The 15,130-nt window shown below is 44.4% G+C and overlaps 1 protein-coding gene across 2 annotated transcripts in view; it reads right to left on the bottom strand.

The window, feature by feature from the left end:
• Positions 1 to 15,130, bottom strand: part of PDCD11 (programmed cell death 11) — a 44,404-nt gene that overhangs the window by 4,805 nt on the left and 24,469 nt on the right. For both annotated transcript variants that reach the window (XM_027062981.2, XM_027062979.2), the window contains exons 20-30: positions 14,139 to 14,680; positions 13,228 to 13,290; positions 8,875 to 8,983; positions 7,221 to 7,310; positions 6,890 to 6,992; positions 6,317 to 6,494; positions 3,466 to 3,522; positions 2,831 to 2,953; positions 1,605 to 1,727; positions 888 to 1,191; positions 556 to 672 (exon numbers count right to left, since the gene is read on the bottom strand). In XM_027062981.2, the coding sequence (XP_026918782.2) occupies positions 556 to 672; positions 888 to 1,191; positions 1,605 to 1,727; positions 2,831 to 2,953; positions 3,466 to 3,522; positions 6,317 to 6,494; positions 6,890 to 6,992; positions 7,221 to 7,310; positions 8,875 to 8,983; positions 13,228 to 13,290; positions 14,139 to 14,680 (1,809 nt within the window). The remainder of the gene's footprint in view (positions 1 to 555; positions 673 to 887; positions 1,192 to 1,604; positions 1,728 to 2,830; positions 2,954 to 3,465; positions 3,523 to 6,316; positions 6,495 to 6,889; positions 6,993 to 7,220; positions 7,311 to 8,874; positions 8,984 to 13,227; positions 13,291 to 14,138; positions 14,681 to 15,130) is intronic.

Raw genomic sequence — 15,130 nt, 5'->3', positions numbered from 1 at the left:
AGAAACCACAGTAGTGATGTGAAAGCTTTTCTTGTAAATACATTTATTTAGGCAATGAGCTTTTAAGACATATGTATGCAAAAAAACAAAAAACAAGAAAACAAACAATCCACCACCACCAGCAGCATACATATGCATACATATATACACATCTGTGTATAAAGTGCCATACACGTGTAAGGAGATAGTAGAGCCAAGACAGAGAGATGAGAAGCGTTCCGGGGTGTAGGGATGTTAGTACCTACAGTCTGGGCAGCCCTTCCTCAGTCCTAATGGTACTGTCCCCATCTTTCAGAAGGGGATGCAGGTTCAGGAAAGGTTAAGCCTCCCCTTTATCTGCCCATCCCACTAATTTAATTCAGCTCCACTCAATAAATACTGATGAGAATTTCTTTTATGCAGCCCCCTCCTTGGATAAAGCAGTGGCCCCACCTGGTCACATTTTACAAGAAGTGAGAGAAGAGGGTGGGCTGGAAACTGCCCAGCTCGGAGGCAGGAGACCAAGGGCTTCCCTCCCCAGGGCCGCCTCCTCTCTCCATCAATGCTGACCCTCACCTTGGGCAGCACACTCCTCTCTTCCACCTCCTCTTCCCCTTCCCGATAATACACTTCAACACCACTGTCGTCTTCCTCTGACGGAGCAGCTTTCTTCTGCTTCTTCGTCACTCCTTCCTGAGATGACAAGAGGGAAAGATGGCGAGTCACCCTTCCCGCCCAGGGGAACCCGCTGGCGGCAATGCCCCCTCCTCTGCCCCTGCTGGCACCATCCAGCGCCCGGCTCCAAACTCACACTGCTCTCGGTCTAAGAGAAGGCCACGTGGCATCTGGCTGGCTCTGAAATGCTCTCCTGTGCCCGTGAGGGAGGCCATCCTCCCTGAGGGACGTACCTGTTCACTTGCAGGCTCCCGGCGCGGCCACTTGCCCTGCTTCTTGGCCTGCGGTTTCTGGGACTCGCTCTTCTCCTTGCCAAGCGGCCGCACTGCCTCCTGCCCTTCCTCATTCTTCTTCCCTTTCCTTTTCTGATTCTTCTTCTTCTGCTCTTCTTCTCCTTTGTGCTCTTGCTCCTCTGCCTCCATTTTCCTCTCCTCTTGCTTTAGAAGTGGCAGTCCTAGGGAGGCGGGAAACACGTCCGGCTTCCCAGTGTCACCGGGGAGGAATGAAAGCTCTACCAGGTTCTTCTGGCGGTTCAGGCTACAACAAGGAGGGAGGACAATGAGGACAACAGAGGACAGCAGGCTCGGCAAACAGCCCAGGCCTTTGTCTCCTGATCGGTCCAGTTTTCCGGGCCCTGTCCTACCTACTTGCAATCCGTTCAGTATTCTTTGGAATGACCTGTGCATTTTACCATGCTGAATAGTAAAATACAGGGGGCAGCTCTGATGTCCCCTTACCCTGTCCCCAACAAGTGCCGACGCAGAGAAAAGTCTCCACGTCGACTTCTAGGAGCTGAGGCTGGGGCGGAAGTAGAAGGCTCCAAACAATGGGATTTTTTCAGCTGAACATTGCACCAACACTACCTAAGCCGTTAAGTCTAGTTTACCTCTTGAATCTCCTCCCAGGGCTCCTCGGAAAAGAGGGCGTATGGGGGTGGGGAAGACACCTACCTCAGGACCTTGGCTGTAAGCAGCTTCCCTTCCGGAAGGTATCTGTTATAAAGGGCTTTCTTGGACGGGCTGTACTGGGAGACATGTGGGTATTGCGCCAAACCCACAACAGAGGGGCCGAGGCTGACAGGAGAGAGACAAGAGTTGTGTGGTCACAGGGGTGCCTGGGTGGCTCAGTCAGTTAAGCATCCGGCTCTTGATTTCGGCTCAGGTCATGATCTCACAGTTTGTGAGATCATGGCCTGCACTGGGCTCTGTGCTGACAAGCATGGAGCCTGCTTGGGATTCTGTCTCCCTCTCTCTCTGCCCCTCCCTGCTCACACACTCTCTCTCAAATATAAATGAGCATTTTTAAAACATTAAAAATAGGGGCGCCTGGGTGGCGCAGTCGGTTGGGCGTCCGACTTCAGCCAGGTCACGATCTCGCGGTCCGTGAGTTCGAGCCCCGCGTCGGGCTCTGGGCTGATGGCTCAGAGCCTGGAGCCTGTTTCCGATTCTGTGTCTCCCTCTCTCTCTGCCCCTCCCCCGTTCATGCTCTGTCTCTCTCTGTCCCAGAAATAACTAAACGTTGAAAAAAAAAAAATTAAAAAAAAAAAAAACATTAAAAATAAATTTAAAAAGAAAAAAAAGAGTCCTGTGGTCATAAATACAAGAGAGTCCCAGCCTAGCCTAGTGCCTCCACTTTCCTAGGGACCCAAGTTGTGACAAGGATTTATGACACACACAAGTTCCTGGCATTCACAAGGATAAAAAGAGCTCTGTAAACTAGAAAAAACTATCAGGCATAATGAAGATAGGACCGAAGGGCATTTTCCATAGCACACCAGAGCACCACAATGCATCTATCACGAATGGCCAGAGGAGATGAAAATGAGGAAATCGTAGCAGAGAACGCTGTGCTATCTGCTGGTTGTGAACGTCATGTGATTTCACTGAACAGTTACAAATCACCATCAAATACCAAACCAAAGAAAAACCAAATGAACTGAAAACTGAAATTGGACATGCCATGCTCTTTGGTGTCCAAAACACCAGTAAGAATAATTCAAAACGCTTTTAAAAGTATAAAACATCTCAGAATTTACAAACTGGTGGGAACTCATTGACTCCCCTTCCTTCATATTGTCTCCAGAGGAGGTGACCAAGGACCACCACACACCATGGACCAGCACAGGCCGGGGAGGGCGTCGCATTTGGCCCACGCCCCCACGCTCCACCTCACTCACCCAAAGAGCACACCGTGCGGCTGGACAGACTTCACATAGCCCCTCAGGAGCTGCCCTTCCTGAATATCCCGGATGGAGTTAATCTCAGCATCAGTTATTTTGCTCTTCGTCTCCGGGTTTGTCCTAAGAATGAAAGGCTTATTATGTACATATACCTCAACCCTCCCTTCCCCATCCACTCCCAACTCACTTGTGATAATCAAACTCTACATCCAAGAATATAACTCTGGACCTGACTGTAGGATATGACAACCTCAGAGCCCAGCCCCACTCTCTCCTGAAGTCCTGTCAGCCTTGGCCTCTGAAACATCCATTTCTAACCATGGAACGAGCGGACTTCAGGCCAATCCACTTCATGACATGCCACTAACTACGGAACCCTGGGAACCAGATCATCTTCCCTTTCCAGGGCCACTGTGTGGCCACCTTGAACACCACATTCAGATGTCTGAACCTTGCCCTGGGCAGCAAGAGTCTGAGCAGACACGTTCTTCTGGCAATGTGAACGGCCACAGCTTTTCTGGATAAAGATGGGGCAAGGTAGAAAGTGCACAAGCAGAGAAGAAAGGGGGGAAGCCCAAAGTTCTGTGCAGCTTTTCCTCAGTGCCCTCCTTGTCTCCACCACAGACACTCACCTAGACGATCGCAGCGACAGAGTCAATACATGGTCTGTAGCAGACAGGACGTAACACCTGGAATGAGAGCAAAAAGAGATGTTGACTTTTCAGCATCCCAGGAAACAGCAGAGGGACTCAGCCTCCTCTCCACAAGGCTGATCAACAAGCAAGAGTAAGGGGACATGACACCTGGGCTCTGTTCTTCATTCTGTCAAGAACGTGCTGAGGGACTCTGCACAAGTCACCTCCCTGAGCCTCAGTTTACTAGTCAATCACTACCTACTCTTCTTACTCAACAAAGGTGCTGGGAGTAGAAAATGAGAGGGGGCATGGAGCCCTCGGGAAGAGACACTCAGGAGGTGTCAGCAGCCTGACACTGGGTCCTGGCAGTGTGCAATCTCAGCCACTAACCACTGGAAACCATGACCAGTGACGACCTAGGTGTTAGGGCAGGATCATGGCAGCAGATCAGAGGATAACAGATCAGTGAGTCCTAAGCAGGGGAGGCTTCTAGGAGGGAAAGCAGAGTTTACTCTTTGGTTAAGGTTTCCAAACTTCGTTCATTGAAAACAGCACTTAGCAACCCAAAGTTGCAATTTCAAAATATAGAATCTTAGCAGTAGAAAGGATCTCAGCAACAGTCCAAAGTTTTCCCATGACACACACCTGCCTCCTAGCCCACAGCATCCTCATTCCCAAAGCAGGGGGGACCTTGAGGGATCATCTACATTTAGGCAATTAATTTATTATCCACATAGGGCAGATAAATCACAACTGAACGTGACTCACAGGTTTGGCCACAATAAAATGTATTAAAATTAAATACTTTGCTAAAAGTCACATCTGCATTTTTTAAAAATGTTTCTTTATTTGAGGGGGTGCAGAGAAAGAGGGAGACACAGAATCCAAAGCAGGCTCCAGGCTCTGAGCTGTCAGCACAGAGCTGGACGTGGGACTCAAACCCATGAACGGTGAGATCGTGACCCGAGCTGAATTCGGACACTTAACCAACTGAACCACTCAGGCACTGCCACACCTGCATTTGTAAGCCCAAGAGGAAAAGCAGAGATGACCCTGGATTTCTCCTTCCTTTTCTTTTCCTAGGCCCTGGCTATCTCTGTGCTGTTCAGCTCAGATAAGTGGTTGTGAATTTATTATGCAGGTGCTAGTGGCTAGCACACCTGAGGTGGGAAAGGGCATTATGACTTTCCAGCTCGTCTCCTCAAGGCCTCTGCTCCACTGTTAGTCAACTTGGAGTCTCAGAAGTCTGTACGAGGTCAGGCCGAAGTCCGCCTCTTCAATGCTAATTTATTCGCCCTATCAAATGACTTTAAAGCTCTGAACCAGGCTCATTTTAGTGCACAAAAAATACCCCATAAAGCAGCTCCCAGCTGCAAAACGTTACTGTCTTTCTGCAGAGAACACCTATAGATCAATTTTTTTCTCATTAAAAAGATGAATGCCTCAATAGGAAAACAAGCAAGCCACTTGGACAAGCCAAGAAAGCCAACCAAGAGGGAAAATGACAGTAGGAGAACTGCACGCCAAAATGAGCGATCGATTTTTGCCTAGTCAATGGCTGAGACTAAATACCAAGAATAGCCAGTTTTGACAGGGATGTAAGAAAGAGTCATATTATTGTTAACAGGAATGTCAATGAGCACAGTCTTTTCAGAGAGCATTTTGGCAAAATGTATAACATTGTTTGGCCCATTAATTTTACTTTTGGGAATTTACTTCACAGATATACTTGTGTTCGTGTCCAAACATATGCACAAAGATACTCACTTCAACATTACATCCATCAACAGAGGTTTAGATAATGACAAAGAAAGAAAGAAAGAAAGAAAGAAAGAAAGAAAGGCCAGGAAATGTTAAAAATAAGGTAAAAGAACAAAGTAAATTTAGATATACTACCACAGGAAAAGAAAAAAGTCCATGATAAACTGCTATGAGAGAACAAGCAAGTTGCAGGCTATATATCAAATGAAATTCTATTATTACATACAAGAAAATTATACCTACAAAGTCCTGAAGAATAGAGACCAAGGTGTATAATGGTGCAAAGTGGTGGAAAAAGAGGGGAGCATCAGAACTTTTCTTCTTTGGGGCACCTCGGTTGAGCGTCTGAATTTGGCTCAGGTCATGATCTCACATTTCATGAGTTCGAGCCCCACATCAGGCTCTCCACTGTGAGCACAGGGCCTGCTTCGATCCTCTGTCCCTCTCACACTGTTCCTGCCCCACTTGCACTCTCTCAAAACAAAACTTGTCTTTTTTTTCATACTATTTTTTCTGGTACAAAATCACCTATCACATCTATACTTTCTTTCTTTCTTTTTTTTTAAAGAGAGAAAGCAAGTGAGTGGGCAAACTGGGGAGAGGGGCAGTGGGGGGGGGGGTGGCAGAGTGAGAGAGGGAGAGAGAGAGAGAGAGAGAGGAAGAATCTTAAGTAGCCTCTGCACTTGGCTCGGAGCCCGACACACCCCTGAGCCAAAATCAAGAGTTCAGACAGTTAACCAACTAAGCCACCTAGATACCCCTCACATCTATATTTTAAAAAAAGAGAAATTTAGGGGAGCCCAGATGGCTCAGTTGGGTAAGCGTCCACCTTCGGCTCACGTCATGATCTTGTGGTTTGTGAGTTCAAGCCCTACATTGGGCTCTGTGCTATAGCTCAGAGCCTGGAGCCTACTTCAGATTCTGTGTCTCCCTCTCCCTGTCCCCCTCCTCCAGTCACACTCTCTCTTCCTCTCTCAAAAATAAATAAACATTAAAAATAAGTAAATATATATGCAAAAATTAAAAAAAGAAATCTATAATCCCACATAGAGCTGAAAAGGGAAAAAACACAAAAAATTTGGCCTACCTGACAACCTTCTGGGGGATGAAGTCTTCCAGGGGCATCTCTGAGTAGGAGTCACTCACGTGAAATATACTAACAGTTCCCATCTTCCCAAAGGGGAAGGAGACAGTCAGCCCCTCCTTGGGAGTCACCTTTACCACTCGGCCCATGGCCACTTCCCCTTTCTCAAGCTTGTGAGGACCTGGTAGGAGAATGAACCAGATTCAGGGAAGAGAAAGTGAGCCAAGAAAGAAGGTAGAATGCTGGCCAACCACAGGCTGGGTGGACCAGAATGATCACGAAGACCCACATTACCATGCCATGTAGTCAGGAATCCCAGGGCCATGTGGTGGACAACCCCTCCTGAGACACTTGAGAAAACCAACTATGTTGGTAAAGGTGACTCAGACAATAGCAGAGTGACACAGGCCAAAGAACAAAGCCTCAAGAGAAAAAGTGTTCCCAGAAGGCACATACTACACTGGGCTTTCTGAGGACTCCAATACCTGAGACATCCTAAACCCAGACACTACCTGACGACTCTTTCCCACTCCTTTCTACCCCCTCCCTTCCCTGACCAGGCATTCATCACCACACCTATAAGTGAGAGACACAAGAAGGCCTTGGAAGAATCTGGGCCAACCACTGTAGCCTTCAGGGCCTGGCCAATCCGGAACTTCTTATCTGGATGTTTCAGAACCTGGAAGGACAAGAAAATTCCTTTCATGTTTAAAGAGAGGTCTGTCATTTATCCAAAACTACTGTCAGTTATCCAAAACTACAGCACTTAGGTCTCTATATCAAGTATCTCCCAAACCATTCCCTGAATAAGTACATGGTTTCCTGTACCCACTGCAAACATATACCAGACTCTGAGTCGAGCTTAGGGAGCCTGGGTTTCCTCTCCAGGGATCTCAAGCACACTGACCTTGAAGCTGAGAGAAGTGAGCAACAAGGGAATCCTCCCCCGGATGTCTGGAGCAATCTCCACCTCAAGCCATTTCTTAACCACGTTGTACTAGAGAAAAAAAACAGGAAGGGAAATGGAATGGGATGGGATGGATATAAACATCTCTTTTCCCTTCATTAAAACACAGACTCTCCTAAAATCACAGGGTTGAAGGGGCCCTGTTCCCAAGGGACAGGAATCCACCCTCTACACCCCACTGCCTCTGCCATTCTCTCACTTCTCAGGCTTCACTCAGAGTCTAGCTCTGAGCCTTTGCTAGGCTAGCCGACCATGCATCCCTCCTGGTGCCTCAGTTGATAAGAAGGCTAAAATGACCGCAGAGACGGCTTTAAGCAGCAGGAACAATTTCAATGACCACTGCAGCCTTCTCCAAGCTCAGCTGTGCCCAATAATGGTTAATCCTCTCCAGGGCTCAACATCTGATTTCTTTTTATTTTTTAATTTTTAACATTTATTTATTTTTGAGAGAGAGAGAGAGAGAGAGAGAGCGAGCACCAGCAGGAGAAGGGACAGAGAGAAGGAGACACAGAATCCCAAGCAGCCTCCATGCTGCCAGCACAGAGCCCAACATGGGCCCTGATCCCACAGACCACAAGATCATAACCTGAGCCAAAATCAAGAGCCAGAAAGTCAACCAACTAAGCCACCAAGTGCCCCTAAATCAATTTAAATTTTGATCCTTAGCTGTTTATAGGGTCCTGCCCTAAACACAGACCCCCAATTTTCTAAGTCAATTCAACAAGACATTTATCAAGCAACCACTATGTACATGGCATCACAGTGATAAATAAAAACCAAACCCCACCTTCAAGATTAGAGTCTACAAAGAGTAAGTCAAATAAATATGCAAATAACCAGAGCAACAGAAATATGCTATAGGAAAAAATAGAAGAACGAGTAATATGGGGAGATTATCTGTGCTGGGCCATAAAGGGTTGTAGGAAGAGAGGGTACTCTGGGTAAAGACAAGAAGGGAAAAAGAGAAGGTTTCCAGGGTGACTGGAACACAAGGTATATGAGGTCAGATTATGAAGAGCCTTAAGTACAGCTCTAAGGCATTGGGGGTTTATGAACCCCACCTACGGACAATAGGTAACTATAGGGATCAAGCATCAGTGACATGCCCAGCTAGAATGCTTATGAAAGAAGAATCTGGCAGCAATGAAGAGGAGCTATCCCTCAAGGTCAAGCCCCATCCAACTTTTTCTCTGATACATCCCAACCGGTACAGTTTTCACTATCTCTTCCTTTCTTAAACTCCTGTTCCACTTGGGATTAGAACACATAATCTGGCACCCAGGTATGCATTATTTTGCATTGCACTTGAACTTCATCAAAGGCAAGCATCTAGAATCCAAGAGAGCATTCACTTTAAATCTTGCTCTATATTGCTCTTTCCCTTTTGTACAATTAATCTATAAACATGCTGAATTGTGAGTTGCTTGCTAATTGTTTCATGTTTAGCTCCTCCATTAGGGCTTCTGGTCTTCCACAAACCGGCATGGTAGCAAACAGACTCAAATGTCTAGTGCTAATGGCCTTTGTCTCCAGCTCCTCCCCCACTTTCTTCTGAAAGAAGGAAGCATCACACTGCAAGGTGTGCACAACTCACCTTCTTCAAGAAGCAAATCACGGTCTGTCCAGCCTGGTACTGTTTAATCTTCTCCAAGGGGCTGACAGTGTGAGTGTTGAGAGCAGTGCAGCCATCCTTCTCCAGCTCACTGTTTGTAGAAAAGCAATGGAAACAGTGGGCCAACCTCTGGATAAGGCTTCTAGCTTGAAACCAGCTCCCCCAAATGGCCATGGATTGACTGTACCCCCTCATTCATGCCCACCTCCCACACTCCCACTTCCCTCCTCCAAGGAGAATGTTCATAATACCTGCACGAGAGATAATCTTTTCCATTTCGCTCACCTAGGTACGAACAAGCTATAAAGTAGTAGCCTACAATAACCTTTACAAATTTAGGAAACAAAATTGTTTTACTTCTTTCACAATACTTTAGCTATTGCTTTATAGTTTGCAGAACTGCTCTGTCAAATAATCTCTCACTGAATTGTGACAACAATCTTATGTGTGAATTAGGCAGGATAGATATTCTTGAACTCATTTTATGCTCTTGAACCAGGAGTTGAAGTCAGGGTTCTGACTCAAAAGTCCAGGGCTCCGTCCCCTATGCTACTTTGCCATTATCATTGTCTTGATTCTTTTTCTTCTCAGGAAAGCAATAAGGGGATGTGGTTATCAGCCCACAAATCACTTCAAAGGTATCACAGAACTCCCAACTCAAGTAATTTCTAAAACAAAACCAAACTTATCAATAAGACGGTACAAATAATACTGGTAAAACTGTAACATATAACAGGCACTGGTGACTACAGAAAAATGGAAACCTTCATATACCAATAAAAATTACAAATGCATATACTTTATGATCCATTAATTCTACCCTACAGAAATCCTGGTACAGATGCCCAGTAGAATGAGTTCAAAGATGTTCACTGTGACATTATTTATAAAAAAGAAAAACTGGGAACAACCTTAAATGTCCCCCATGAGATGGCGAACATACAGAGTTGAGCCCATTCATACGATGGACAGCTATTTTCACTACACGCACAAGAGCAGATCTCAAAGACAAAATTTGGAGAGGAAAAAACAAGTTGTAAAATATTAAGTACAGCATGACATTTATGTAAAATGTGAAAACCACACAAAACAATTTTATAAATATATGTATGTATATGTGTACATATAATTGAAATACAAAGAAGTTGGATACATATCAAATTAATAATGGGGAATCCATCTTCTGAGGGTGCAGAGAGAAGCCTCAGGAAGGGAACATCTGTAGAATGTTACTTTTTAAAACACACACACACACACACACACGCACACACACAGAAAATCTGTGTGCCTGGCACTGTAATAGACAATTTATATACATTATCATAATGCTTATATGGTAGGGGGCGCCTGGGTGGCTCAGTCGGTTAAGCCTCCGACTTCGGCTCAGGTCATGATCTCACAATCCGTGAGTTCGAGCTCCGCGTCGGGCTCTGTGCTGACAGCTCAGAGCCTGGAGCCTGTTTCAGATTCTGTGTCTCCCTCTCTCTCTCTGCTCCTCCCCTGTTCATGCTCTGTCTCTCTCTGTCTCAAAAATAAATAAACGTTTAAAAAAAATAATAATAATTAAAAATAAAAAATAAAAAAAATAATGCTTATATGGTAGAATGAAAAAGCTTATTCCCTGAACAGATGCCACTGGAATGTCTCTGTTATTGGCTAAATTGTGTCACTCCCACCTCCAAGTTCATATGTTGACATGCTAACCCTCAGTATCTCAGAACATGAATGCATTTGGAGATCAGGAACTTAAAGGGGTGATTAAGGTAAATATGAATGTCAGGATGGGCCATAATCCAGTCTGACTGGAGTCCTTATAGGAGGATTAGCCTACAATGCAATGACAATAAAACCTGATTAAAAACTGGACTTGAATAGACATTTCTCCAAAGAACATATTAAAAAAAAAAAAAAAAAAGACCAACAAGCATAGGCCAAGGCACTTCACATCACTAACCATCTGGGAAATAATCACCACAGTGAGATTATCACCTCGCACCTGTAAGGACGGCCATTATCAAATACACGGAACACAAGTGTTGGCAGGGATGTGGAAAAAAGGGAATCCTTCCCTGCACACAGCTGGCAGAACTACAGAATGATACAGCTGCTATGGAAAACAGCATGGAAGTTCCTCAAAAAATTAAAAACGACCATATGATCCAGCATTCCCACTTCTGGGTATATATCCAAAACAGGATCTCAAAACAGATACTTGTACACCCATGCTGACTGCAGTGTTAGCCAAGATGTGGAAGCAGCCTAAATGCCTTTCACAGATGTATGAAGAAAATGTGGCCTACACATACGTGCATTATTAATCAGCCTTAGAAAAGGACAATCTGCTATATGCAACAACACAGATGAACTTTTAGAACGTTATGCCAGTCAGAAGGACTGGCCATGACTCCACTTACATGAGTTATCTAAGTAATCAAACTCAAAGAAACAGAAAGTAGAATGTTGGCTGCCAAAGGTGGGGGGTGGGGAAGGGTAGGGATAAATGGAGAGTGGTTCAATGGGTATAGAGTTTCGGCCATGCAAGATGAAAAAGTTCTGGAGATCTGTTCTACAATAATGTGCACATAGTTAACAAAACTGTGATGCACACTTAAGAACTGTTAGGAGGATAAATTTATGTTTTGTGTTTTTAGCACAATAAAAAAAAAAAGAAAGAAAAAAGAAAAAGGGAAGAGATTAGAACACAGATATCTACAAAAAGAATACCACATAAAGACACTGGAAGAAGACAGCCATCTGCAAGCCAAGGAGGGAAGACTCAGAAGAACCAACCCTTGTTAATTAAACATACCTACCCTTAGCTTGAATACATTACTTGACCTCAACTTTTCATTAAACAAGGTATACACCACAGGTGAAGATCTGGCAGACTGAAACGACCAATATGGTGAAGTCTCTGTTCTCACAACAAAGACTAGAGAAGGACACAATCAAAATCTACAAAACTAAAGTAACCACAGAGTAAACAAATAGGAATGTGTGCATCCAACAACTCTCATTATTCTGGAACTAAGGGGCTTTACTTTGAAGTTCCAAGAATGTTGTTAGCACCTCGAACTCAACGTTCCAGGAATATCTGCCTATCTCAGGCAAGCCTTCCCAGGAATATTCCCAGAAATATTCCACTTCTATTCTGATACCTTCAGGACACTGACCAAACATTACTCCCTGACAACAGAATACTACTCAGCCATAAAAAAGAATGACATCTTGCCATTTGTGACAACATGGAAAGACCTAGAGAGTATTACACTAAATAATAGGCAAATAACTCATGGTTTAACTTCTATGTGGAATCTAAAAAACAAATGAATAAACAAAAAAAACAGAAATAGACCCATAAATGCAGAGAACTGATGGATGCCAGAGGGGAAGTGGGTGTCAAGATGGACAAAATGGGTGAAGGGGAGTGGGAGATATAAGCTTCCAACTATAGAACTGGTAAGTCACAGTGATGAAAGGTACAGCATAGGAAATGTAATCAATGGTATTGTAATAGCATTTTATGGTAGCTACACTGGTGAGCATAGCATTAAATATAGATTTATCCAATCACTATGTTGTACACCTGGAACTAATGTAACATTGTGTGTCAGCTATAATTAAAAACAAAAAAACAAAACCTTACCCCCTAAAAGTTACTAAAGAGGCTCTTCTATAATATCCCCAGGCACTTAAGATTTACAACCTGTGTGGATCCCAGGGCTGACTTTGAAGAGCCATTCTCTCAGTCATGTGTATCTAGCTTCATTCATTGATGACCCATTAATTTTAGGAGGCTGAGTTTTTAATGGAGGAAGCAGAAGCAGATAGATCCATGCGTCCAAATGCTTAAGATCCTCAGGAAAAAATGATCCCAAACTGGATCCAACACTAAATGGAACTAGTATTCCTCCACACAGAATCCCTCATTGAACACCCCTCTACAAAATCCACTAGAACATGACTTAAAATGGCAGTCACCAAGCAGTAGTCTCTACACTCAAAGAACAGGTATTCTTGATTACATGTTTTTTATTCTGGGAATTACTGAGTTTTAGAAAGTTGGGTTTAGAGTAAAAATGCTTCTTTTTGTTACATGCTGACAAAAAGAATTGCAACCAGTCTTTTAAACCCTAAATATAGCTTTTACATTAAGTTTCATATAATTCTTCTAGCCTTATGAGAGCCAAATATCCCTACTAGAGAAGTGAGACAACATGGACAGAGAGAAGCAAAAAAAGCCACAACACTGGCAGAATCTAGACTAGAACTCAGGTTCCTAACTCCAAAGCCCCACACTCTTTCCACGAGCCCATGCTGCTGGGGTTCCCTCACCTTGGCCGGACACTCAGCTCCGGAATGGTTCGAATAAATCTGGGATGACTTATTGGGAGAAACCTGGAGGAAGAAATAAGGTCAAATCATTTCTCTTATGCTTTGTACCACCATAATCTGCACATCAGAATTTCTCTACTCCCACGAAACTGAGCTTAAAAACCACCGGGTTCCACTGCCATATCACCTCCTGGGGATGTGTCAGGCCTGAGGGTTTCCATTCTTATCCTCTGCAGTAAATGTTAAGGAGCTGGCTCATCTGATCTTTTATTATTGTCTTATTAAACCCTTATTTCCTTACAGACTACATACTCCAACTCTTTCACTCTGAAGGTAAGGAAATTGAGGTCTAGAAAGAATAGTTACTGAAATTAATAGGCAAATTATAGACCAGACTTTGAATTATTCTTCTTTTCTTATTATAACAAGGATTTCTACTGCAGTAACAATATCACATGTAGATTTAAAGAAAATGAGTGTAATTAAGGCACGCAGTAGAGAATGAGTGATAATAACCTCTGATGTATACTGAGCAATAGCTGCGTCAGGCAACCTGCTTGGCATACTGCATCCTAGATATTCTTTTAGCTCTGCAAAAAAGGTACTAACCACTTATACTCTCATTTTACAAATTAGGAAAAGTTAAGTAACAACTTAAGTCATCGTCACACAATTTTAAGTGGCAGATGTGAAATGCAAACCCAGGTCTCACTTTAAACCAATGCTCTAACCATTACACCATATGCCTTTTTGAAAAAAAAAAGGGGGGGGAGACAAAGAGATTCTTTTGGTGAACATCTCTGTTAATTAGAAGAAAGTCTGATTCATGCATAACTTTTTGGAACCTGCTCAGTGCCCACAATTACAACAGTCTCCCCTCAAAGACAGCCCATCCCCCAAAGCCTCCATACTTGAATGTTTTCATGTCTCGCCCACCAATCACTCGGGCAGTGACCGTCTTCCCAACTTTCAGCTTGGCAGTAGGAGATGTGCCCACTGGAACATCATCTAGAATGTGGGAGGCATGAATACAGCCAATGATGCCGTCTTCCAGGGTCACAACCACATGAGTGGGTTTAATGGACTTGACAGTCCCTGTGACTATGTCCCCAATGGACAGGGTGTGCTTCTTCACAGCACCCACCACCAGAGCTGGATCTGCTTCCTCGTCTTCATCGACTGTCTCAGAGTCCTTCCGGGTCTGTCTCACAGTCCTCTTAGTAGCTGGCCCCTCAACAGCCAAAAGAAAACCAGTCACTCCTGGTTCTGTGGTCTTGAGGGTTAGGGAGACACCCTGTCCCACCTGCAACTTCTCTGAGTCAAAGCGGAAGGTGTCATTGAGGTGAGAGGTCAGGGAGAAGGCTGCCAGGTGGCCAGTCTCTACCAAGGAGGCGACAGCAAAGGACTCCTCCAAGTGCTGCACGATCGCCTGGTGCTCACTGCCTTTCTTCAGCTGGAAAACAGAAAAAACCCACCATCCCTGCTTCTTACGGGGCACAAGTGCTCAGTCATCACTCACTGGGCAGTGCGGGGCTGGGGAAGCCCTCTTGATCCCAGGGGAGCCAGGCCTAGTGCGAGTTGTAACAAACTAGCTTTCGCTTCCTTGACCTAGCCTCCCCTCCTGTTACTGAGGTGGCCTGACTAAACTCAAGGCACTAAATAAGAATCCTGGGGACTTAGCTTTTGTTTTGAATTCAGATTCCTATCCTAGAACTAGTGAATTCCTATTCCTAGAACTGAATTCCTATCCTACAACTAGTGAAATCAGAATTTTAGAAGTTACTGAGGTGATTCTAAGCATAGCCGGGTGCCCCCTAATGGTTCTCCAGCTTGAAGATGCTGTGTTCCTGACTTTCATTGTTCCACAGCATCCCATCCAATTTGTTCACCTTTTCAACCATTC

This window comes from Acinonyx jubatus, chromosome D2 (genome assembly GCF_027475565.1).
Source record: "Acinonyx jubatus isolate Ajub_Pintada_27869175 chromosome D2, VMU_Ajub_asm_v1.0, whole genome shotgun sequence".
In the NCBI taxonomy this organism is placed as follows: domain Eukaryota; kingdom Metazoa; phylum Chordata; class Mammalia; order Carnivora; family Felidae; genus Acinonyx; species Acinonyx jubatus.
This window is presented reverse-complemented; position numbering and strand designations above follow the sequence as displayed.